Here is a 27,971-nt window from a genome sequence, read left to right on the forward strand (position 1 = left end):
AAAAAGGATTTTAATTTTACTGTTTTGGCATACAAAGCATAATCCAGACAGTGCTTTTAGATGGAAGATTCTCTAATATTCTCACACAAATAACAACCACTGGCTCATTTTTTTTATGGCTCATAACACTCTCTACGAGTAAGAAAGACAGACAGAAACACCAAAAGGGAGTTGTTTAGTTTATTTTTCAGGATATCGCATGTGAGATACTAACGTTTGAGAGAGAAACTCACTTGTTTTTCCATTCTCAGACATTCTCTGGCCTTCTCCTTCGGCATACACAGGAATTAAGGTCACAGTGTAAAGTGTGTCTGACTGAAGGCCTCTCAGGACGGTGTTGGTCGTGGCTCCTGATACCTGCTCCTATTTCCATAAAAGCAAATATATAAAGTCAAAATTATTAGCCGACCTGTGAATTGTTTTTTCATTTTCAAATTTTTCCCAAATGATGTTTAACAGAGTAAGGAATTTTTCACAGTATTTCCTATAATATTTTTTCTTCTGGAGAAAGTCTTGTTTGGCTAGAACAAAAGCAGTTTAAAATTTTTTAAACACCATTTTAAGGTCAATATTATTAGCCCCTTTAAGCTATTTTCTTTTGATTGTCTATAGTACAAACCATCAATATACATTAGTCCCTTTCACACAGTGAAATAGGTAAATATCCGGAAAATTACCGGAACGACTTTACCGGTATATTTTAAAAAGCGCTGTTCGCACAGGAAAAAACGTTCCGGAATTTTTCCGGAAAAGAGCATTCACACATCCATTCCAAAATACCGGTAAATTCTGACATCATTAACCAGAAATGACCTCTAAACGGCTGAGCTTGTATTTGTAAACACAGGAGGGGTTGGGTTTTTCTTGATGGTTTCACTTTTATTTAAAGCTTTAGCATTCATGCAGCTGCTTTGAGACATCCAATGACAGAAATGTGAACCGCAGCTGAATGTTTACACACTTGACAACATTACACATTCTGTGGATGGATAAGTATTGTGAACAACTTATATGAAAACATATGGAGGAACGCTTTTACATGTGAAGACGTACATAATATGTGTTTGTGCTGGCGCTCACCGGCTGCTTCACGTGCACACACGTCAAGCAATTGATACAGCTTGAAGGTAAACAAACAGCAGTTTATCATTAGAATTTTATCGATGATTTTTTCCACAGTTGGCATTAAGAAGGAACATAGAAACGTTAACTGACTAACATCTAGCAGTTAAATGTGTCTGGAAAAATATTCAAAGGCTTTTATTTTCATAAACAGCACAGATGTGTCTGATTGTTCTGATTGGCTGGAGTCGACGTCTCATGTCAGTGCGTTCTAGACGTGAACGCGCTCTTTTCGGCAATGTAAGTGACCACTAAATCACTATATCCCTTTAAATAATTTTAGAGCATCAGAGCATGTCACATGTTTCGGTAGCCTAGGTGACTAATAGGTTAATCAGGCTAGCAGGAGCCAAGAGAAGACACGTTGCTGTGCAATTTATGGAAAAAAGGAGGCTTAATCCTGCACAATTTATTTAATAGAACCCTTTGGGAAAGCGGAGCGAGGTATGTGAAGTTAATATTTAAGCCACATGAGTTCATTTGTATGTATATGTTAATCGTGAGCTCTGCCTTCTTATTAGTTGTTTCAAACTGTCTTCATATACTTCATTGTTTCATTTTCATATGTCGCTCTGTGCATTATATCTTTATTTGTCATATTATTCTGTATACGAGTGGTTTTTATTGATTTTTGTTGTTTCTTTGTGTAGTTTCACGGTGCTACGCAACGAAAGTTTAATGGCTCTCGTCTCGAGCATAATAAAGAATCAAGCACCCGTCAGAAACTCTCTGTCTTGTTCATGGAAACCAAAGGGCAGCTACAGGCAATCTTCCTTCTGCGTTCACACAGAGCAGCATTCCGGCAAATTCCCGGTAACTTCTCTTTCTGGAAAATTTCCATAACTAATTTACCGGTATTTTCAAAAAAGGGCCTGTTCATGCAGACAGACCTTTCCGGAAAACTGCCGGTAATTTTCCAGAAAGGTCTGTATGTGTGAAAGAGGCTAATGACTTTCTTAATTACCCTAACTTGCCTAAATTACCCAGTTCAGCCTTTAAAATGCACTTTAAGATGAATACTAGTTTCTTGAAAAATAGTAGTATAATACTTTAGGAGGGCTAATACTATATATATATATATATATATATATATATATATATATATATATATATATATATATATATATATATATATATATATATATATATATTTAAAGTATAAAGTCTCTATAAATTAATGAAAGGTTGCAAATTAGGGCTGCACAATATATCGTTTTAGCCTCAATATCGCAATGTGCGAATCTGCGATAGTCACATCACAGGAAGTCAAATGAATGAAATTCAAGTGAATTTAACCCATTTTAACATCAGAACTTATTCACTTTGCCACTTTAGCAAAGATTATATGCGTTTAATCATTTACACAGTGATGATTATACTGTGTTATTTAACACTTGGTCTCAATATAGAAGCTCAAGACTCATCATAAAGCAACATTTATTTCATTTCTATCTTTGTTGTATTGTTTTTATCTGTGGTTTAATTTATTTAATGTTGTATACTTATTGTTTTATATAATGTTGTGCATTTTATGCAGATGCACTCACCTAAAAAATCTTAATCAAATAAATAAATACATAAAATGATGATTTTTTTTTCCAAAAGGAGTCATCATTTGAAAGTACATTCATTTTACAATATATACACAGACAAAAAAAAATAAATAAAAAATAAATGATATATATATATATATATATATATATATATATATATATATATATATATATATATATATATATATATATATATATATATATATATATATATATATATATATATATATATATATATATGCTGTTTTTTTCAAACTGAATCCGCACAATTCTTGTGTTTTTTAGGAACAGCTTAATTGTTTTACTTTTAATACACTTAAATTTGTAAAAACAATTAAGTTAATTTGTGAAACTGAAAAAACGCTTGGATCCACACAATTAATAAAGGGATTTAGTTATTTAGTTTTTACAAATTTAAGTGGATTGAGCAGAGGTATTTAAGGTATAGCAACTGGGGGGATGGGAGGACACGTCCCCTAACTTTTAGAGACAGACCATTTAGAAACAGATGATTAAGAATGTAAACTTTTGGATTTCATACAGCTGCCCCCCTCCCCCCACCCCCACTTTTAAAATGTCCACTATGCCCCTGGATTGAACATAAAACAATTAAGTTGGCCCAAAGAAGACTCAAGAATTGTGTAGCTCATTTTGATCAGTAGGTTGAGCAAACAGCAAACATAATTATTTGGATGTGTTTTTCAGAAAAACAACGTTAGATTTTCCCAATATTGTGCATCACTATTGCAAATCCCTCACACCTGAGATCTGCTAATTCATATTCATACTTGATCTAAACATCAGATAAGCAGTTTACTCTTTAGTTGATACTAGAAGTCCTACCAGTCCTACCATGCTTTCGGCACCACCAGCAGCGGGCACGTAGACCACCTTGTACTCCTTGACTTTTCCTTCTGCCGGCTCCCAGCGAACGTTCAGCGTGGTCATGGTGGGGTTCAAAACCTGCAGGTTTCTCACTCCTCCTAAGGGTTCTGCGGGAACACACCACGAAGGTCATTTTAATGCTAAATAATAACTCCAAACCCTAACCCTACACCCAAAAGCCTAACGTTAAGATTAAAACTATTAGTCAAAAAACATTTCAGTTAACTGAAAATAAAAATTCACAACAAACAAAAAACTAAAAAACAGTATATGAGCGAGTGCACCTGAAAAGACATGAATGACGCTCCTCATAAAGCGTGAAAAGCATACAGTTCTTTAGGATCTATAGAATTTGTAATATAAAGACTTGCAGGTTAAGGAAACAGCATAGCAGGAAGTTGCCGTGGACTTTACTGCAGATGAAAAATAAAAAAAATAAAATAAAAAAAGTGTATTTGAAGAGTTCAGATGGAAAAACCTCTAAGTGCTGTCAAGGTTTTCAGCACTTATTTGGTTATTTTATTGTTCATTATTGTGTCTCATCATGTGTCTCTGTCTGTCACCCAGTCCACTTCTCTACTTGCTCCACCTACTCCCATCTCTGATTGGCTGTTTCACTTGTTGTTACAACCAATCACAACTCCCCTGCTACCTGATTGGTTGCTACTCTGCCCAAGTTCCAGCCAATCCCGGCATGCCACCTGGCCTTTAAAAAGGTTTTCAGTTTGTTAGTTCAGGAGCAGAATCTCTGACTCTTTGTTTGACACTTTGCTCGACACTTTGCTCTATTGATTGTTGTATTGTGGCTTGTTTGTTTGGTGTGCTTGGTTAGTGTTCGATAGTTTGTTATCCCCATTTATCAGTATTGTTCGTCATTGTTTAATTTACACTTTGTTATTGTTGTTCAGGTTTGTTGCTGTCTGTTCTTACCTTTTGATTCGCCATATCTTCCCTGTGAGTTTAGAAAGACTGGTAGGTAAGTACGTCACGTGATGTACATATCAGCATGTAGATTAACATTTGTCTAGACACACCAGGTAATAGGGTGTGTGCCAACCAGTGTATTTTTGGTTGGCACACACCCTATTACATGGTGTGTCTAGACAAATGTTAATCTACATGCTGATATGTATGTCACGTGACGTACTTACCTACCAGTCTTTCTAAACTCACAGGGAAACATGAGGTTAGGGAAGATATTGGTATTTTTGGTTAAGTCAGTGTAGATTAGATAGGACGTCATTGACGTTGAAGATTCCTTTTTTCATATCTTTTGTTTATTAGATTAGGTTTAGAGGGGATTTGTTGTGAATATTAGTAAGACTGTTTGGTTCTTTTATTTAGCACCGCCCATATATAGCCAGTCTTTCTAACATTTCATTGTCTTTAACCTTGTATATTTTGTAAATACCTCACTCACTGATTCAGCCTCAATTTTGTAAATAAAATCACATATTTCTCCACTTATTTTTGCTGTCCATCCTTACTTTGTATCACAATTCCTCAGTTAAATGTGCAACCCCACACTCCTAGACAAAAGGGGTTGTAACAGTGCCATCAAGAATTGTCTTCTACAATGAGCATTTTTCTCAGCCTCCTATGTTTGTTCAGTTGTTTTGTTAATGTGATGAAAATAACCTATTCTTTGCCATAAAAGTGAAATTATTGAATCAAGACAAAGGAAACTGAGAAAAACGGTAATATTAGAAGAATTTCAGATGGCACTAAAAGGTTTTTGCATCTAAATTCTTCATTTATAGATAGAACTGGATAGGATAGACCGAGATGGATTGATCTCTGCAGCAGCTGCCGATGAGCTGCGCGCTGCAGACGCAGCCGGCGAGAAAGGCAAACTGCACGCTGCTTCTGCTCTCCATTTGCTCTGCGCACACGCTGCTCATGCTCTGCTTGCGGTGTGAAACAGGCGTAAGAGATTTGCACAAGAGTTAATGTAAGCTGTGCAAACACTAAACTTTGCTTTAGAATCACTACAATTGCTAAAACTATATTAAAATATTAAATTAAAACTGAATAAAACATAGGACTTAATCATTAATGAAGCAAACTAAACTGAAATGTACAGCAAGTTCAAAAATAGTATAGAAATAAAGACCCATAGAAACCTTGCGGACCACATTGAGCGTTACATAATGTCTCATTTTGATTGCATAACGACTCAAAGAATCTGACAAAACTCCAGATGTGATCGAAAACCAAGATGTTTTATGGAATGCATCCTCCCTTCACCAGTTTATCATTGTTATTGCTTCCCAAATGGAGTTATTAAATACATCAGGTGGTCGAAGGGATTCTCTTGGAGCGTGTGTGTAAATGTATGTGTGTGAGCTTACTTGTTCTTCCTTGGCCAGAAATGTCTTTACTTTCTCCGGTGCGATAGACGGCAGCCACGGTGATGGTGTATGGGGTGTTAGGGGTCAGCTTCTGAAGAATCACACTGTTCTTCTTTCCGCCAACCTGAACCTAATCAGAGAAGATGGCAGACTTGTTTTTGTGTGTGTTCTCAAACAAGCAGCATGCTGAATATGGTGCAAATAATTAAAATAAAAATACACATTAATCGCAGGGTTAAAGGGACAGTTCAGCCAAAATGTAAATTACCTCGTCATTTATTCTCCCTCATGTGGTTTTTAAGAGTTTCTTTCTTCTGCTGAACACAAAAGAAGATATTTTGAAGAATGCTGGTTGCTGGAACCCCTCAGCTTCCATAGTAGGAAAAGGAAAATATTACTATGGAAGTCAGTGGGTGCCAGCTGTCAGCATTCTTCAAAATATCTTCTTTTGTGTTCAACAGAAGAAAGAAACTCAAAAAGGTTTTGTTCAAGTAAAGAGTGAGTAAATGACGACAATAATGATGATGATAGTAAAATCTTTGAGTGAACTTTCCTTCAATGTCTGCAAAATCATGGTATTTCCTAGTAAATTTTCAATTTAATGAAAAAACAATCCTAAAAATACTGTAATAAAGAGCCTTAGTAGCTAGTTAACTTCTACTTTTCTCATGCTTGCTTTCTTTTTAAGTATATCTGCCAGCGTATATTACGAAAATTGCCTTTCTACCTCCTTCGTTATTTGCTTTTGATAAAGGCATCTACTAAATGCATGAAGACCAACATGTACAGTATGTCTGTGGAAAATAAAATAAAGGGAATCCTGCACAATAAATTCAGGAAAGTGAAAGTAGTTCATATAGAAATCGAAAAATATGTCAATATATACCATAATAACATATTTGACATCATACAAGACCATGTTTGGATTTGACGTATATAAAGTATATACATTAAATGCGTTATATAAACTCACCGGCCACTTTATTAGGTACACCTGTCCAACTGCTCACTAGCGCAAATTTCTACTCAGCCAATCACATGGCAGCAGCTCAATGCATTTAGGCATGTAGACATGGTCAAGACAATCTGCTGCAGTTCAAACCGAGCATCAGAATGGGGAAGAAAGGGAATTTAAGTGATTTTGAACATGGCATGGTTGTTGGTGCCAGATGGGCTGGTCAGAGTATTTCAGAAACTGCTGATCTGCTGGGATTTTCACGCACAACCATCTCTAGGGTTTACAGAGAGTGGTCTGAAAAAGAGAAAATATCCAGTGAGCGGCAGTTCTGTGTGTGCAAATGCCTTGTTGATGCCGGAGGTCAGAGGAGAATGGCCAGACTGGTTCCAACTAATAGAAAGGCAACAGTAACTCAAATAACCACACGTTACAACCGAGGTCTGCTGAAGAGCATCTCTGAACACACAACATGTCCACGTACTTGAGGCAGATGGGCTACAACAGCAGAAGACCACACTGGGTGCCACTCCTGTCAGCTAAGAACAGGAAACTGAGGCTACAATTCACACAGGCTCACCAAAACTGGACAATAGAAGATTGGAGAAACGTTGCCTGGTCTGATGAGTCTCGATTTCTGCTGCGACATTCAGATAGTACGGTCAGAATTTGGTGTCAACAACATCGATCCATCCTGCCTTGTATTAATGGTTTAGGCTGGTGGTGGTGTAATGGTGTGGGGGATATTTTCTAGGCACACTTTGGGCCCATTAGTACCAATTGAGCATTGTGTCATCGCCTCAGCCTACCTGAGTATTGTTGCTGACCACGTCCATCCCTTTATGACCACAGTGTACCCATCCTCTGATGGCTACTTCCCGCAGGATAACGCTCCATGTCATAAAGGTTGAATCATCTCAGGCTGGTTTCTTGAACATGACAATGAGTTCACTGTACTCAAATAGCCTCCACAGTCACCAGAGCTCAATCCAATAGAGCATTCTTGGGATGTGGTGGAATGGGAGATTCACATCATGGATGTGCAGCTGACAAATCTGCAGCATCTGCGTGATGCTATCATGTCAATATGGAGCAAAATCTCTGAGGAATATTTCCAGTACCTTGTTGAACCTATGCCATGAAGGATTAAGGCAGTTCTAAAGGCAAAAGGGGTCCAACCGGGTATTAGTAAGGTGTACCTAATAAAGTGGCTAATGAGTGTGTGTAATATATGTATGTATGTATGTATGTATGTATATATATATATATATATATATATATATATATATATGGCCACATATCAGATTTCGACATTGGAACTTTGTATTAGTAGTATATGACAAAATCTCATAGTTTTGCACCAGTTGATCTTTAATTAATAAACAAACTACTGAAAGCCTCATTGTTCAATTTTAATATTGTTAGCCAAACAATCGCTAAACAAACAATAAATGTTTGCTAGTATGTTGACCTCAAGTGCACTTCACATTAAATATATAACAATGACGGTTTTGTATGTTGATTGATAGCGAGGGCTACATACTGTAGCAGACATGTTGTGATAGTTTGCATGAGATGAGTCTGTTTGTAATGACTTCCCGTCACGATGTTCTCGTCTCGCTTACAGCGGGAAGCTCTCTATAATGATTAACACAAGGTCCTCAAACTTCAAAAAAACAGATCCTGCAGCTCATCATGCTCATCATAAGTGAAAGATTAACCGTGCCTGGCTTCAAAATATCTCACTGGAGGGAGATTTGGGGACAGCTGAACTTACAGATAATAGTTTTCCTCCGGTGACGAGCTGGTAGGTGACTTTGTAGCTCTGGACAGGGCCTGGTGCGTGGTCCCATTTCACAGTTAGGGTTGTTGTGGTGGCGTTGAAGACCTGGAGGTTTTGTGGTGGTCCAGTGGGCACTGGGAGCAGACAGAAACATCAATTAGCAAAATGAAAAATGAAAAAATTCTACTTTTAGAGTATTAGGAATGGGAATCTTGAGGAATGTTAATGATTTAATTTCATGATTTTGGGTCTAAATGTATATGGTTTATTAATAATTTGTCCTTTTATAGGGATGGTTCACCCAAAAATTAAAATTATGCATCATTTACTTACAGTAGCCCCCATTTGAGTTTCTTTCCTCTGTTAAACACACAAGAAGATATGCTAGAGAATGCTGGTAGCTGTCATCAATTGACTTTCATAGGATTTTTATTTTCTATTATGGAAGTAAATTGGTGCATTCTTCAAATTATCTTCCTTTGTGTTAAACAGCAGAAAGTAATAAAGTCGTAAAGGTTTAATGATTTATAAAGAGGTCATATTTTATTTTTGGATGAACTATTGCTTTAACCCTCTGGTAGTCGTTGGTCATTTTAGACTGAAACATTCTGGTCATTGATTTGTTTTAAATGACAGAATCATCAGAATGGTCTACAACTCCTCGACTTTGTTGGCATTTGGTATGTGAACACATACAAAAATTGAGGTCATGATTAAAACATGCTAAATGGTTATAAAAAAATAGTTACACTTGTGGTCTTTGTGGTTAAAAATGACCACCATAGGAAATGAATGGGAAATAAGCAAAAATATGAACATTAATAAAATATTTGGTATGCAAAAATACATTAATCCACCATATTGATGATTCATAGTCTGTATTTTACCTGGAAATAAAAAATAATAAAAATAAATAAATAAATAAATAAATAAATAAATAAATAAATAAATAAATAAATAAATAAATAAAAAACAAACAAACAAACAACCAAACAAACAAACAAACAAACAAATAAGTAAATAAATAAATAAATAAACAAATAAACAAACAAACAAACAAACAAACAAACAAATAAATAAGTAAATAAATAAACAAATAAACAAACAAATAAATAAATAAGTAAATAAATAAATAAGTAAATAAATAAATAAATAAATAAATAAATAAATAAATAAACAAATAAATAAATAAATAAATAAAATCCATTGTTTTTAATAGGGAAAATATAGATGTTAATTACTGCATAAATATAAATGATTAACACAAAACCCTCTTAAAATTAAAAAATTAAATAAAATAAAAAACATTTAAAAAATATATATTTGATTGACTTCACTGAAAAAAATGTGAGGATAATTTATAGGCGTTTGTCCCTTTTTGACCGTGAGAACAATAAATGTAATTCACAAATAAGGATCACCAGAGGGTTAAGGATGCAACTTATAATTATTTGTATGCTATTAAAGCTCAATGTAATGCAATACAACTCCAAATGCTGATATCTATACATTAATTAATATATTGATGAATATAGTGAATCATTCAATCAGCTTGATCTGAGTCATTCTGTATTATTTATTGAAAAGACTCAATTGATTCAGCAATGAAAAGTATTTTTGAATGAAATTGGACTGAAGCAGTTATTGATTCCCAAACCTAGTGGTTATGATGAATGAATGAGCATCATGGGTAAATCCTGAAAGACAGATGAGGAGGCACATGAGTGTTTGTGAAGGTGAAATGGTTTGCAACAATAACAATGCAGTCGGGCAGGTTGTGCATGCGCGTTTATGACAGATGATGATGATGACAAAATGATAGTAATGAAAGAGCAATGATCGATGATGATGATGATGATGATGAATACATGATGGTTGATGAGTCTCTGGTGAAACACAAAAGTGCACATGCAATTTGTCATCTTTTTTTCCTTTAAAAAAATTCATCATCCTCAGTAGCATTTACATCAACAATTACATTTCCTTCTTGGAAACAACATACCGGGTGTAATGAGCTTTGACACTAGAAAAAGATAAACAACATGTTATTTTACTGTGACATCAGCAGCTGTAAATGTGTTTGTTGTGATTCTTAAGACCAATGATAAAACTGTAAATACATACTGTAAAATTTTGAGTATTACTGCCAATTTTTCTTGCCAGTAATACTGTAAAATTTACAAGTGCACTGTGATTTAACAATTCCAAATGTGGTGTAGTTTGAATAATAATGAGTGTAACTATTAATTTAGTGCACTTGTAAATTTTACAGTATTAGTGCCATTTTTTGTTCATTTACAGAGTGCTTGTAAATTGCAATGAAAAATTTGCAATGAAAAATTGCTGTAAAATTGACAATATTACTAGCTATTTTGTTTGCCAGTAATACTGTAAATTTTACAGCAATGTTTTACAGTGCATAATTATTATTATTGTTATTATTATTATTATTATTATTATTATTATTATTATTATTATTATTAGTATTATCATCATATCACTCACAGTCCATAAAACCCCAATAAACTCAATATTTCATGTACAAGAAAAAATGTCTTAGATCTATGAATATAAATCTTAAAATTTAAAGCATTACTGGCAATTTTGGTAATACTGAAAAAATTAAAGGTAATACTGAAAAATTAAAGGTGCACTGTAAATGAACAGTTACAATTTTGCTGTAGTTTTAAATGATAATAAGCATAATTATTAATTGTGCGCTTTAAATTTTACAGTGTTACTGTTTTTTGTTTTTTTTTGCTAATTTGCAGTGCGCTTGCCAATTGCAGTAAACAATTGGCAATGGAAAATTACTGTAAAATTGACAGTATTACTGGCAATTTGGGTTGCCTGTAATTCTGTAAATGTCACATTGTTTACAGTGCATAATTCCCATAATAACCATTATGGTAACACTTTACAATAAGGTTCATTAGTTAATGCATTAACTAACATGAACTAATCATGAACAACACTTGTACAGCATTTATTAATCATAATTGAACATTTACTAATGCATTATTAACATCCAAGTCCATGCTTGTTAACATTAGTTAATGCACCATCAGTTAACATGAACTAACAATGAATAACTGTATTTTCATTAACTAATGGTAACTAACATGAACAAATACTGTAGTAAATGTTTTGTTCATTGTTTGTTCATGTTAGTAAAGGCAATAATTAACATTAACTAATGAACCTTTTTGTAAAGTGTGACCACTATTATTTCTATTATTATTATTATTATTATTATTATTATTATTATTATATCACTCACAATCCATAAAACCCCAATACACTTAATATTTCATATACAAGAAAATATATATAAAATTTATGAATATAAATCTTACAATTTTAAGTATTACTGGCAATTTTGGTTGCCAGTCATACTGTAAAATTACAAGTGCACAGTAAATTAACAGTTACAGTTGTGCTGTAGTTTCACAGCACAAATGTAATTGTTCATTTACAGTGCGCTCATAATTTTACAGTATTACTGGCAATTTTTTGTTAATTTATAGCAGACCAAAATAGCCAGTAATACCGTAAATTTTACAGCATTTTTTACAGTGCATAATTTCCATTATTATTATATCACTCTTAATTCATAAAACCCAAATTAACTCAATATTTCATGTGCAAGAAAATATATCTTAAATGTATAAATATAAATCTTACAACACACTTCCAATAGTTTAGTCACTATTTCTAACTAATAATGCCTTAATGCAAATAATACTATAGTAATCCATAGAAAATACTATAGTGTTAATAAACAATACTATAATAAAGTATATAACTCTTTGTTAATGAAGGCTTCAGCAAATGGTACTATTAACTATAGTGAACTGACAACCTGTAATAAACACTGTAGTAATATTGAATGTTTCCTACAGTTTTGTAGTACCTAATAAAACTATAGTATTGGGTAATATGTTTATATTAATATAGTTGTATTCAGAGATGTATAGTAACGAAGTAGAACTACTTCACTACTGTACTTAAGTACTAAAAGGCAGTATCTGTACTTTACTGGAGTATTGTTTTTTTTCTCCTACTTCCACTTTTACTTAAGTACATATTTTCGATGAGTTTAATACTTTTACTCCGATAGATTTTTTATGAGCTGCATCGTTACTCGTTACTAGAGGTGTCAAAATGGTCGATATAGGTTCAGTAATAGATCATAACGGGTTATCACGTACTGACGTCATTTATCTCCTATGTGCGGTGTCGCAATACTATGGCGAAGGACGGAGGCGCGAGGGCGAGTGAAGCACAGCACAGCACACGAGCCGCTATTTCACTACTACAGAGAAATGTTGTGAGACTCAACTGTTCATCTCCTCTTGGCTGTTAAAGCGATACTTGTGGATCCAGACCTGGGCGTCTATGAGGTGCAAGTTTTCTCCACTGTGTCTATTATAGATTACCTGTGATAACCGCGTATTATACATACATAGACTGTAACCGCGGCTGTTCTTCCCGCCATCAGTGAACAACGCTTTCATTTCTAAAGCCGATAGCAGCCCTTTCTGATGAGAAGGTGAAGACAATAACTAATCAAAGGGGTGTAAGACCTCGCCTGTCAGCGTTTAAAAAGCAGGCGGGAGAATATTTACATTAGTTTATTTGCTATAAATGCTCATGCTGTCTTCTGTGTATGAGTTTTGTTTGATACATTCAGAAAGAGTGTTTTCTTTGAGCGGGTCAAATTAAGGGTACAGTTCATATATATTACTGCTGTATTAAAGGACACAATTTTATTACAAGTAACCATTTAACTGTCACACCAAGAAAAAAAAAACAATAGAATTTTTTTTATTTATTGCATTTCTTAACTCCTAATGTCGCTAGTTAACACAATCAATACATTTTCCCCCAATACATCCCATAATTTCTAAAATATCAGCCTCTACCAAATGGTTGAGATGTTGGTTTATGGTAAAAGTACCAGAATGAATAAATATACTATAAAAATATGAAAAATATGAAGTTTAAGACCAATTTAATTAAAACATAATCAAAATGAAACATTTTTGAATACTAAATCATAGCCATAAGCCATAAAATATTTCAGATTTTCATTTAACACAGTAATATACACGTTTTCTTTTTTTTTACAATAAAATCAAAATCAAGTGAATTAGAACGTTCGTTTACAGCGTTTACAACAAGTAAATTGTGCTCCGAAAATGGGTTTCAATAGCGTTTTGAGTGGATTATGGACTGTTTTTGTGACACACAACTTTGAAAGGTGTGTGTTAAAGCTGTTATAATCTGTCAGATCTGTGGTTCAAGCGTGAGAGAAAAACAGTATTGTAAGTCATGTTTCTTTTTGTCTGCTTAATGACGTGCCCCCAAAAAAGAGATTTAAAATAAACAAAACAATATGATGTCTTTTGATTGCATTCTTTAATAACTACATTACACAATACTTGTACTTTTACTTTCAGTACTTGAGTAGTAAATTTTGAAATAAACTACTTGCAATACTTAAGTACAAAAAATGTTGAATACTTTAGTACTTCCACTTAAGTATGGTGCTTAAAGAGCACTTTTACTTCTACTCAAGTCACTTTTTGATAGAGTACTTGTACTTTTACTTAAGTCTGGGTCTCTAGTACTTTATACATCTCTGGTTGTATTCATGCAGCCACTATAGAATTGCCACAACAGATGAATTCAAGTACTTTACCATAGTATAATTCAAAACACTATAATAGCTAGTATAAAACACTATTGTAGAGTTTGATGTGGGTTTGAAGATTAATTGAATCCGTCTTGTCTAAGTACTCAAGAGTGTTCTACATGTGTAGCTGTGTGTGTTTTCTCACATGTGCGTTGGCTCCCCATCAGATCCTCGCTTTCCGACTCATCAGGGTAGATGGCTGTGACAGTGACATCATACTCCGTGTCTGGGTCTAATTCAGTCAGAAGGTGGCTTGTCTCTTCACGAGCCAGGATTTCCTACAGAAGATCAAGCCTCATGTGTTAACTGAGAGCGTTTATTACACTTGTGATTAAAATGTCATTAGGTGGTACACTCCTAAATATAGGTTCTTTTAACACCCATGAATTCCCAACAGCGGTGGAAAGAGGACTCAAAAATCATACACAAGTACCATAATTTGCATAAAAATGTAGTGTTAGAGAGGGGGGGGATTCTATTGTTAGTAGTATGAACAAAAAGTAGCACTTTTTGAAGTACTCAAGGGTAGTGAGTACTGAGTGTTATGCTGTGAAATTTATATTTACATGCAGAGCTAAATCTGTGTAACTTGTTTGAAAACGTAACGTTCTGTAGTGCATTTAGATACAAAATAGTCTCTCGTAGTTCTGTGTAGTGATTTTTGTGTCATCTTAGATACTTTTATGGCATGAAAGTTGATGCGTTTACAAACCACATTAAATCTGTGTAACTTTAGAGGCAAAAATCAATAAATTAGTTTGAAAACGTAACATTCTGTGGTGCATTTAGTTACAAAATAGTCTCTCAGTAGTTGTGTGAAATAATGTTTTGAGTCACCTTAGACGCTTTTAATGCATGAAAGGCGATGCATATACATACGAAGCTAAATCTGCGCAACATTAGAGGTAAAAATCAGAAAATTTGTTTAAAAATTTAACATTCCATAGTGCATATAGTTAAAATATAGTCTCTTAGTAGTAATGAAGTAATGTTTTGCATCATCTTAGATACTTTTAATGCATGTAAATGAATGTATTTACATACGAAGCTAAATCTGCGTAACATTAGAGGCAAAAATTAAAAAAAATGTTCGAAAACGTAACATTCTGTAGTGCATTTAGTTACAAAATATTCTCTTGGTAGTTGTGTGTTGTGATTTTTTGAGTCATCTTAGATGCTTTTAATGCATGAAAGGTGATGCATTTACATACGAAGCTAAATCTGCGCAACATTAGAGGCAAAAATCTGAAAATTTGTTTCAAAATGTAACATTCCGTAGTGCATATAGTTAAAATATAGTCTCTCGCGTGTGTCGTGATTTTTTGCATCATCTTAAATGCTTTTAATGCATGAAAGTTAATGCATTTAAATACAGAGCTAAATCTGTGTAACTTTAGAGGCAAAAATCTGAAAATTTATTCGAAAACATAACATTCTGTAGTGCATTTAGTCAGAAAATAGTGTCTTGGTAGTTGTGTGTAATGATTTTTTGTCACCTTAGACACTTTTAATGTATGAAATTTGATTTATTTACATACATAGCTAAATCTGTGTAACTTTACAGGCAAAAATCTAACTGTGACTATGTTTGTTCTTAGCTTATACGCTTTTAACCCTGACAAATAGCTTCACAATCAAGGCTCATGATGCACTTATAGAATAAACTCAAGCTGTGCATTTGTTTGAAAACGTAACATTCTGTAGTGCATTTAACTGTGACGATATGTTATTTCTTAGGTTATGCACCTTAAAACCTGATGAGTGGAACCGCAAACAGAATACATGCAACTTTTGCATTTGTTTGAAAACGTAAAATTCTGTCCTGCATTTAGTTACAAAACATGTTTGCTGTATTTATAAAGTGTCCATGTCTTGAGGTCGGCCTGCCTGATTCGATTTTTCTATGTGCAATTTGACTGGATGGAATCATGGGACAAGGTATTCAGACAAGAATACAATCACTGACAAGAAAAAAATAAAGGTTAAAAGAAAACAGTGGAGTAAAAGAACCGATACAGCACAAAAACACACTCAAGTAAAAGTAAAAGCACACATTTTAAAACTATAGCACAGTATAACTCATGTAAAGTAATTTACCCCACTGCTTCAGTAAATTAATGTCAACTAGCTGGCAAACGTACAGATTTTACGTTCTCTCTGTCGCCCTTCTTGGACCATCCAATACGGTACATTCCGACATCTGGTGCTCCATGCTCCCATGTGGCTCGGAATGAAGTCTGGCCAACCTCAGAAAACCTCAAGTTTTTGGGGGCAGGAACCACATCTGAATGACAGAGAAGGTATATGACATATAGAAAACACTGGAACTGTGAAGTTGAAATGTTGGAGCAAGCAAGCATGTTCGTCACTCTTTATTTTAAGATAAAGTTCTCAGTATTAACAAACCATTAACCATTGTCTATTGTTTAAATGGACCACCCTTTCATTGTGTTAGTGGCTGTTTTTGCCCCATTGACTTCCATTATAATGACATTTTTTGATTGCAAAGCCTTGACACCATATAACCATGTATTCTTGATTGTTGGTGGTTTTTCCTGTTGGGAAGAGGTTAAATTGGTCATTTTTACTGTTGATCTTCAGTTGGCATTATTATCCCTTTAGATATGCCTGTGCAAATACATTTCTGGCTTTTATTAGAGTAGTTTGGTTAAGCTATTGGGTAGAATTATGGATGTAGAATAAGAATCATATACAACATGTGCTTTATAAGTACTAATAAACAGCCAAAATCTTAATAATAAGTCACTAGATAATAATGGGGAATTGGTCCCTATACTAAAGTGTTACTGCATGTTTCTATGTAAAGAGGAGCAACTTGAGGATCAGCTGGAACTAATGAATGGTACACCCATGGGACTGATAAAGTAAAGCCATGAACATACAGTACATGCACGTGGCTTGGGTAAGGGTGGCGTCACACATGGCAGTCATTATTCAGACTGAGGGGAGCTTGAAAAGACTTGCTGAAATTGCAGGTCTTGTAACCAGCAAGTCACATAGTTGAACACCAGCGTAGCAAAAACAAAAACCAGCAGCCGTGAAGTCACCGCTGCTGCCAAACCAACATCATCAGTCAATGGAGTCGACTCGGAGAATCAGTAGTGGATTTGAAGCTCACCAGTTATTGCCGTGCCAAGCATAGGATTTCCTGAACCCTCGTCGTAGACTGGAGTGACAGCAACATCGTACTCGGTCTGAGAGCGCAGGCTGGTGAGAACCATGGTGGTGATGTCACCGTTGACCTCCAACTGCCAAACAACAGAATCGACATGAACATAAACACACGTCAAAGAAAAGCAGATGCTTCTTCTTGCTTCGATTCTGTTCATTACACATGGACTAAAATCGATGTGGGTGTTTTTTTTGTACCAAAACATTTAAAACAACCACCCTTGCCTACTAGTTTTTTTTTTTGAGGATATTGGTTGCTTGTTAAACTCAACGGCATAATCCTATTGGTTGTTGTACGCTATGCAAAAATGACATGTCTGATCAGTTTTTTAAGGCAAAAAGACATATTGGTAAAGGTTTACTAGAAGGGGGTTTTCATAGAACCATCATGACACCTTTATAACCATGACATGATAGGAATGAGGTTTTATGCATGCTCATGACAGCTGTCATTAAGGGCCATTTACTCAGTTAAGTCATTTTAAATGCAAAATTGGCATTGGGATGTCTTTGTTATGACAACTTGACATAAATACATCATAACATGTGTTTGTCTTTGTCATGACAACTTAAAATTACCGAGACAACATAACTTGTCATAAATCAGTCATAAACATGAATATTTATGACATCTTAGACACTTTCAATCCATGAAAGTTTATGCATTTACACATGTAGTTAAATCTGAGTAAATTTATTATTATTATTTACTAATGACGATATACTAATTCTTGGGTTATGCACTTTGAAACCTGATGAGTGGAACCGCAAACAGAATACATGCAATTTTTGCATTTGTTTGAAAACGTAAAATTCTGTACTGCATTTAGTTACAAAACCTGTTTGCTGTATTTATAAGGTGTCCATATCTTGAGGTCGGCCTGTCTGATGTGATTTTTCTATGCGCAATTTGACTGGATGGAATCATGGGACAGATTATTCTACTTAAACGATCACTGGTCATAAAAAAATAAAGATTGAAAGAAAATAGTGCAGTAAAAGAACTGATACAGCACTGAAAAAGTACTCAAGTAACAGTAAATTAATTAAAGTAAATTAATGTCAACTATCTGGTAAAGGTACAGATTTTACGTTCTCTCTGTTGCCCTTCTTGGACCAGTTAAGTCATTTTAAATGCAAAAATTACATTGTTTGAGATCTTTGTAATGACAACTTGACATAAATACATCATAAAATTATGTACTTTCAGAGGAAATCTTCAGTCTTCAGTCAAATCTTTTTTTTTAGTGGAACAAACTGAATTTGTCTTTACAATTTCTCAGTCTAAGTGTCAAATAATTTTTATATTATTATTTTATATTTTTTAATTTTATATTTACATTATTTTTTATTTTATTTTTCATTATTTTAATATTTAATGTCATTTTGAGGACAAATTCAATTTGCACCACCACAGCTGAGGTCAAGAAAAATATTAATGACAGTGTTCTAAAATTCATGACACGATTATACTGTGACGGTCATGTTGATGACAGAGTTATGACAAGTTATGTTTCATTGGTAATGTCAAGTTGTCATAAAGACATCTCAAACAATGTCACGTTTGCAGTTAAAATGGTGAATAATGCATAAAGTCTCCTTCATATTCATGACATGAGTAATGTTATGATTATTAAAAGTTTCATAACAGTCTAATGAGAACCTCCTTCAGGTAAAGTGTTAGTTTATTTGATCATTTTTTAAAACAAAACCATATTAGTTACACTTTACCAAAAGGGGGTGTTGATAAGACTGTTATGAAACCCTCAATATGATGACATGTCATGAATATTAATGAAATTTTATCAAAATTGACACTGTTTGAGATTTCTTTGGTTTGACAATCACATCATAACATGTTATTGTCTTTTCATTACTGCTTGAAATTACCAAGAAACAAAACTTGTCATAAATCTGTCATAAACATGATTTTTTTTGTGATAATAACTGTGTCATGAATATTTTTCTGATCACTTTTCTTTCAGTGAAACAAACTGAGAATTTGTAATGACAAATTCAGTTGAAGTGTCAATACTGTGTCAAATAATTTTATAATACTCTCATTCATTCATTCATTCATTTTCTTGTCGGCTTAGTCTCTTTATTAATCTGGGGTCGCCACAGCGGAATGAACCGCCAACTTATCCACCATTTGTTTTACGCAGCGGATGCCCTTCCAGCCGCAACCCATCTCTGAGAAACATCCACACACACTTATTCACACTCATACACTATGGACAATTTAGCCTACCCAATTCACCTGTACCGCATGTCTTTGGACAGGAGCACTCGGAGGAAACCCATGCGAACGCGGAGAGAACATGCAAACTCCACACAGAAACGTCAACTGACCCAGCCGAGGCTCGAACCAGCGACCTTCTTGCTGTGAGGCGCTACCTACTGCACCACTGCGTTGCCCTTATAATACTCTCATTAACATTTAATGTCATTTTAATGACAAATTCAATTTGCACCACTATAACTGAGGTCAAGCAAAAAAATTAATGACGATGTTATAAAATTCACAATTATAATGGCCTCACGACAATTATGTTTATGACAGATTTATGACAAGTTTTGTTTTAGTGGTAATGTCAAGTTGTCATAACATAAAACATCTTAAACAATGTCCTGTTTGCAGTTAAAGTGACATAACTGAGTGAAAAATGCATAAAATCTCTTTCATATTCATGACAGGAGTTATGTTGTGATTATAAAGATGTAATAACAGCTTTGAACATCCCCTTCAAGTAAAGTGTTACTTTGATATTTTGACAGATGAAATCAAAGTTCTGCTTGGGGAATCAGGTCATGTTAACCTCATTCCAGTGTGGGTCCTGAAAAAAGATAAAAATAAATAAAAGTCTGCATGCTATCAAGAATTTTGCTGTGATGTGACCTTTTAGACCTTGTTAAATACTTCTGCTGGCTCACTCCAGAAGATATTCAAAGATCTTGTTTTTGGTCGAACAAAACCAGCAACTCTATCCATAAAGGCAACTCTGCATACAGACAGGAGGGTATCTGTACAGCAGGAGGTAATTCCCAGAGGTGGTGGCCTCACAGTGAGGTGAGCGGTGTTTTGCAATGCAGGAAGTCCTTGCAAATGAACTCGTTCAGAAAAGATCCTCTACGAAACTGCTGGATTTTTTGAACTTAAGAGTATGGATCTTAGAAAGTAGTCTAATTTACTCACAGAGTGTTTTCCTAATAATAGCTGCAAGATCAAAGGGTTATAAAAGAATTGTAAAAGTTTTAATGATTGTTAATCACTTCTATCTCATAATTAAAACAAATGAAAGAACATTAATTTATTTTGATGTGCACAGCCGTTCAAAAGATCAGGGTCATTTTTTTTGTTTGTTTAATGTCCCTAAATTATCAGAACACTAGAAAAATGCTTATATTATAACATTTTAATTTAAAATGATAGCCAAGATTAAGTTTTAGCATCATTACTCCAGTCTTTAGTGTTACATTCCATCAGAAATCATGCTGATTTGCTGTTCGTTTCTTGTTATCATCAATGCTATTGTTATGAACCGCACAGTTTTGCGTGTATGTTCTTTCTGTCTCTATCAGTCTCTCTCTCTCTCTCTCTCTCTCTCTCTCTCTCTCTCTCTCTCTCTCTCTCTCGACCGGCCCTATCATTTTCACAGGTACCGCCTACTTCGAAGAACTATTGGCTGACAGGACTGCCAATCTAAATCAACCGTGTGATGACGACTTCCCTCTCTGCCAATCACGCTTGTTGCTGAGCCCTTTAAATAGAAAGCGGCAACGGGAAGAGATCAGCTGCTGCTGCTGTTGTTGTTTTGGCGTGTTGTCTGTTTGGTGGTGTCCGTTTGTTTTGTAGCTGTTACTGATGTTGACTTTGAGTGAGATTTACTGATGTTGACTTTGAGTGAGATTTGTTTGAGAGTTCTGATGTGTGTTTTTACATCTTTAGCCCGCTAATGCTCCATTCAAAATCCTTCTGTGTCTTTTGACAAGGGAGATCTGGAACAACCTAGTGAGTCACGTGACATACATACTTTGCACGCAGGGTTATTGATGTATAGACACACTAGTTAGCGAAGTGCGCAAATTTTGTATTTCTATTTTTCAGATTAGTGTAAATGCAGGGGGCTTTTGGCGCTGAAGATTTTTCTTTTCATATTGTTTTCTTATTTATGGGTTTGGGGAGGAGTTTAAGGGAATATTTTTGTTATATTTATTTCTTTGATTTTGCTAGCGCAACTTCTGTTCCCTCTCCCGGGTTTATCTTGGTTCTTTTCAACTTCATCTTATTGTTTATAAATATTGTAAATACTGTGGGAGCAATAAATCTTTTGCAGTGCTAATTTGTAGTTGTGTCTTCTCTTGCCATTTTAATCTCCAGTTTACACTTTGGTCATCTTTATGTTACTCCTTTTAATTCCCTAGACATATTTTCATCAAGGATCGTAACCGCTATAAATAATATTTGTGGAAATTGTTATACACTTTGTTTATATTTAAATTTTTTTCCAGAACCCAAATAGTATTTTAATTTTGAAACTGTTCATTTTGTCCAAAAAATATGGGTGAAAAATGTTTGTTGCCTATGGCTTGACACAAACAGAAACTTGACCAGTCCTACAGTATGTGCTAGTAATTTTGGCTGATTAGAAATTTGCGTTAACGAGCAGTTGGACAGGTGAACCTAATAAAGTGGCCGGTGAGAGTATATAGTATTACAATTTCTCTAATGGATATAAGTACTGTGCAAAAGTCTCAGGCTCCTGTTACATTTGTTGTTTTAGTGAGGGTATAATGACATTAAATATTGCTTCTCATTCTCTTTATTAAAATACAACCAGAAAACACAGGTTCAACTTGACATATGAAAAGAGAGTTGGAGAAAGATGGAAAAATAAATGAAAAATACCATAGAAAGCACCTAATTTGTAATATTTTTTTTCAGCATGATAATGACCCTAAACACTCTGCTAATGTAAGGAAATCATACCTAGATAGAAAAAAAACAGCTAATGAAAAAAAAGATAGTCTTGAAATTGTCTCCACAGAGTCCAGACTTGAGTATTACGTACAGTATGTATAGGCAATATTATAGGCAGTGTCAGATTCACCTGAAGAGAAAAGCAAAGGTAGAACATGCTAAATCTATAAGGAGGAACTCTTACTAAAATGCTGAAAGATGCTTGATATTAAATGGCACATCATTTCAGGAAAGTTCAAGCTGTTGCTTGATGCTAAAGAGCTCACGGTAAACACAGACTTTTGATGCTAGTCTTTCGATTCCAAATGTAATTTTGTTCTCAATATTGTGTACATTCATTCATTTTCCTTTGACTGAGTCCCTTTATTCATCAGGGTTCACCACAGAGGAATGAACCGCCAACTTATCCAGCATATGTTTTACACAGCGGATGCCCTTCCAGCTGCAACTCAGTACTGGGAAACATCCATACACGCTCACCCACACACATACCAATTTAGTTTATTCAATTCCCCTATAGCGCATGTGTTTGGACTGTGGGGGAAACCGGAGCACCCGGAGGAAACTCCACACAGAAATGCACACATGCAAACATCTTGAAAACTCCACCAACTCAACCAACCGGCGAACCAGCGACCTTCTTGCTGTGAGGCGATAGTACTAACCACTGAGCCACTGTGTCGCCCTATTGTGTACATATTTCTTACATTTTCAGTTTGTATATTAAAGGTGTAGCTCACCCAAAGGTAACGACTCTGCGTTTGCTAAATACCTTTTAGATAGATAGATAGATAGATAGATAGATAGATAGATAGATAGATAGATAGATAGATAGATAGATAGATAGATAGATAGATAGATAGATAGATAGATAGATAGATAGATAGATAGATAGATAGATAGATAGATAGATAGATAGATAGATAGATAGATAGATAGATAGATAGATAGATAGATAGATAGATAGATAGATAGATAGATAGATAGATAGATAGATAGATAGATAGATAGATAGATAGATAGATAGATAGATAGATAGATAGATAGATAGATAGATAGATAGATAGATAGATAGATTTAGGCAAAAGACTTAGCCTCCCAAAGCTGGTGGTGGCTTAAGATTTTTGCACAGTACTTCATTTATAATCACACTGCTGACCATCCCTTACACCTTAACCCACCCTTAAACATACCCCTAAACCTGTCTATAACTCGTATCCCATGTCAAGAGCACCAGAAGTATTCCGCAATACATTATAAACACCTTAAGTATTTATATCTTGATAATATGAAGTGGGACCATGCATTGATTTCATAACAAATGATGCACAGGACATGTTCAACATTTGCTGATTCTTTCATGTTGATGATCCAACTACACTCAAAAAACGATGTTTGCTGTTTGTTCAAACTACTTATTTAAAATAAGCTGAAACAACACAATTCTTGAGTTATTTTTTGGAGGGAAACTTAAATGTTTTATGTTCAATCAACTTAAATATACAAAAACTAATACGCTAGCTTATTTCCTTCATGTTGTCCCAACCCAAATCGATCGTGTAGAACTCAATTGCACATTTCACTCACCTCTTTCAGTTCCCCGTCCTCTCGCTTGTACGTGATGATGTACTTCCTGACATTCCCAGGAGCCGCATCCCAGGTCAGACGCATAGAGCTGTGGGTCACTTCTGTGATTTTCAGCACACCGGCTGCAGGCAGAGGCACTATAGCGGACGGACAGATTAACAAGCACATATAATACGTATTGACAATAACAAATGGAAACCATCTGAAAGCATTGAGGAGACTAGCATACGAGTGACTCCTCTGTCGATGAGCGGTTGGCTGGCCGCCTCTCCGTGCAGGGCGAACAGGGAGATCGAGTACGCCGTGTTTGGAAGCAGCTGCAGGAGCTGGACGCCATTCACATCTGCACCGACTCGCATCTGCAAGAGGGAGGAATGTTAACGTCTACGTCAAATTAAAGTTGGCATCGGTATGTTAGTCTATCAGGATATCTGTAAGCTAATGTCCAACAAAAATAATATTTGGAAGATATAAACAACCAAAGCTTGCAGTTTGTCACTTCCGCCTAAATGGATCAACAGATCACAGCACACTTCAGTTTCTCATCAACTCATCTGACCAATCAAATGCTCTCTAGTATCTGACATGTCCCGCCCCCTTCTCATTTGCTTTTCAGTTGATGCACTTGAGCTCAGCTATTTTCATTGGCAGAGCTGTGATAGAAACCAAATACTACTGGTGTATTTTTTAAAGAGGGAGGAGCTACTATATGTCCAACCCTGTCTTCATGTCTCAGTTGAAATTATGTCAAACATCGAATATAAATGGACACTTTAAAGTCCTTCACCTGACTTTTAAGAGGATGGACATTAGCATTGCAAAGGAGACACTGCTCGCTGCAGAGCCACTTGAGCTCCAGCGAAGGGGAGCTTGAGCCCCAAGTCCTCCTCCTATAAGCTGTTTTAATGCGTACACCCACCCCACCCCTAACCCTAACCCCCAGTGACATCACTCGGAAGTGCAAGGAAGGAGGAGCTAGAGCTCAAGCTCCCCCTTGCTGGAGCTCAGCTCTGCCCAAGTGGCTCTGCAGTGAGTACCACTTGTTGCAAAGACCTGACAAGACTTATCATGAGGTACACCCGGCATAAACAGGGTTGTAAGGCTCTGTGTCCACCAAAAGCGTTTTTCCAGTGCAGAAACGTGAGCGCTGTTCTAAAAATGTACGCGTTTTTGCAGCAGTGTCATTTTTTCAGTCTGTTGCTATGATACAGAATATCCCTGCTGTACTGTTACAAGTTAAAAGTCTTTATCAGATTATCTGTTGATAGTTGTGTGGTGTCCTGCCCCTCTTCCACTTTATCAGATTATCTGTTGATAGCTGCTTGGTGTCCTGCCCCTCTTCCACTTTGATTGGACAGCTAGCTCAAAAAAGACTTTCAGTGACTACGTTTACATGGACAGCAATAAATCGATTTTACTGTGATTAAGACAACACTCTGATTAAGAGTTAACCATGTAAACAGCGGTTTTTGATTAATTTAATCAGATTAAGGTCATAATCGAACTAAAGAGAAATCGTATATAGACGTGTAGAGTATACTGATGTTAGTCGCATTATTGAAGTGCAGTACAGACATGTAAACACCTTCATGTAGGACTTTTCAACATATTTTGCGACAGGACAGTCCACACACACACGGCTGTTTGACATTCTCTGCACTACCGAGTCAGTGCAGAGCACAGACACCTGCATCGTGCAATGCGGATGTTTTTTTCTTCTTCCATTTAGCGTGCGGTGTGAACTTCCATTAAAACAACACTCTTCCAGCAGGTCATAGTTGCATCCAATATCTCGTTTGTCAGGGGGGCATGCATGAAATGTTTGTGAATGAAAGTGAAAGCGCCTAATTGCAGTTAAAGTCGACAAATTAAAAATGAAACACCCGAAATTGCATGAAACTCCAGAGGAAATGTGGATAGCTCGGTGACTCAATGACGTTAATCAATTATGTGTTATAACATGTAAAACGGGATCATGAAAGTAACACTTAAAAAGCAACTTTTGTAAAGACCTTAGTCTTATTATTCTCTTAATTAGATTAAAGCAAATAATTTGATTACTGATGTCCATGTAAACATAGTCAGTGTCTGAAAAAACCCAGATCGCTCGAGCGATGACTGTAAAACGCCCATTCAGAACCTCGCTACGCTACAGATGCTCAAAAAACGCAGCGCTACCATTCACGGATCTTTACTTAAAACAATATTCTTACTCAAAACAATATTGCCTACAATAATTTTCCACCAACAGTCAAACTATGTGTACACTCTTTTGACTGTGTACTTGTCTATCTGTGCCTCCATGCGTGTAATGTGTGTTTTTCAAAATGCGTTTATTGTCTTTCATGTATTTGTTGTCTTTTACATATTACTGTCAACATTGCTAATAGTATATTGTTTTGTTTTTGGAGTATGTTGTTGTATTTTGCTCTGTCTTTAGCCAGCACCTAAGCTTTTCTCATCACAGTACACTTTTGATTTGACAACAACAGAAAACAAACACTCAGCTCAAGAAAAATCACTTCGGTGGACATGCAGCCTTAAAGGGTACCTATTATGCCCCTTTTTACAAGATGTACTCTGATATCTCTAGAGTGTGAAGTTTCAGCTCAAAATACCACACAAATAATGTTTTATAACTCTTTGAAACTGACCCTTTTACGGTTCGATCCTAATCGTGCATTTCAGTCATTTTAAACTCAAATGAGATTGTGCTCTTTTTTTAAAAAGAGGGCGGAGCTACAAATGCCTGTGTGTCAGCATAGTGGCAGATTCAAAAACAAGACTAACGTCCTATGCTAATGAGTGAGAAAGCATCACTAATGGGTGGAGCTTTCCCCCTCTGATGACACGGACAAAGAAAGAATGTCAATCAAAGCATTTATTTAGAATTGTTTTCATCAAGTGTGGTTATAAAAAATAATATTAATCAATTTTTTACCATTAGAAGCTGGTTATATTCACACACTGCTGCCACACAACTGTGTTTAAACCCCTTATTAAAGTAATTTTTTGCGTAATAGGTCCCCCTTTAAGGTATGTCTCCTCCAGACCCAATCAGATAAGCTAGATCTCCTGAGATCAGAAAAAAACTGAAGGAAAATCTGTTGATTTTCAGGTAATATTATGTAAATTGCTTCAGAGAGGAAACAAACCAATGAAATGATCTAATTTTTGCATAAAACGTTCATAAAAAAAACGTTATAATAAACTGTCAGTACATTTTCTGTTATTTTACACTTATTTCTCTATATTATTTCTTACATATGATTTCAAACTACTAAAATGTCAATAAAAGTCACTGTGTTAAACTGTAGAGTTGAATTTTCAACATCAAAAGTCGCCAGAGCAGAGATCAAGCTCCCATAATGCATCTCACACAAACAAAAACACTTGTGAATGACAAAATATGGAAACTGATAATTAACAGATATTTTATAGAGTATAAACATATAGAAACAAGGATAAATTAAATTATTTTCAGAACATTCATCACATATTTATCTCATTTTGCAGATTTTAGGCCTTAACAGCTGCGTAAAACAGCTGCTTTCACCATCTGACTACGCTAAAGCTGAGCTGGGTTTATTCTGCCTCAAGGTCTAATAAAGCAGAGGTGGACATTTTGAGAGAGCGTTCTGGAAGGCGTCAGGACGACAGGCACTCACCTCCATCATTCCAGAGGGCACGCTAGCATTGATGGCGTTGTAGTTCAGCAAATACCCACTGGCTCCTTTAACCAGCTCCCATCTGACCCGCATGGACGTCAAGGCCTCGTCGTACACTCTCATGCTAGTAACAGCAGGTAGGGGCACTGTGTGGAAATTATAAAGACTTCAATCTAAACTACATTCAGTGCAGCTT

At 35.3% G+C, this 27,971-nt stretch overlaps 1 protein-coding gene across 1 annotated transcript in view; it reads right to left on the minus strand.

Annotated features, from left to right (window-relative positions):
• The window catches only part of col12a1b (collagen, type XII, alpha 1b), a 219,651-nt gene that overhangs the window by 93,371 nt on the left and 98,309 nt on the right, over window positions 1-27,971 (minus strand). The window contains exons 24-34 of the mRNA XM_056480643.1: window positions 27,776-27,921; window positions 24,337-24,466; window positions 24,108-24,244; window positions 17,487-17,616; window positions 16,489-16,631; window positions 14,493-14,625; window positions 10,652-10,672; window positions 8,644-8,783; window positions 5,912-6,041; window positions 3,528-3,667; window positions 234-363 (exon numbers count right to left, since the gene is read on the minus strand). Coding sequence (XP_056336618.1) covers window positions 234-363; window positions 3,528-3,667; window positions 5,912-6,041; window positions 8,644-8,783; window positions 10,652-10,672; window positions 14,493-14,625; window positions 16,489-16,631; window positions 17,487-17,616; window positions 24,108-24,244; window positions 24,337-24,466; window positions 27,776-27,921 — 1,380 coding nt within the window. The remainder of the gene's footprint in view (window positions 1-233; window positions 364-3,527; window positions 3,668-5,911; window positions 6,042-8,643; window positions 8,784-10,651; window positions 10,673-14,492; window positions 14,626-16,488; window positions 16,632-17,486; window positions 17,617-24,107; window positions 24,245-24,336; window positions 24,467-27,775; window positions 27,922-27,971) is intronic.

Source organism: Danio aesculapii, chromosome 20 (genome assembly GCF_903798145.1).
Source record: "Danio aesculapii chromosome 20, fDanAes4.1, whole genome shotgun sequence".
In the NCBI taxonomy this organism is placed as follows: Eukaryota; Metazoa; Chordata; class Actinopteri; order Cypriniformes; family Danionidae; genus Danio; species Danio aesculapii.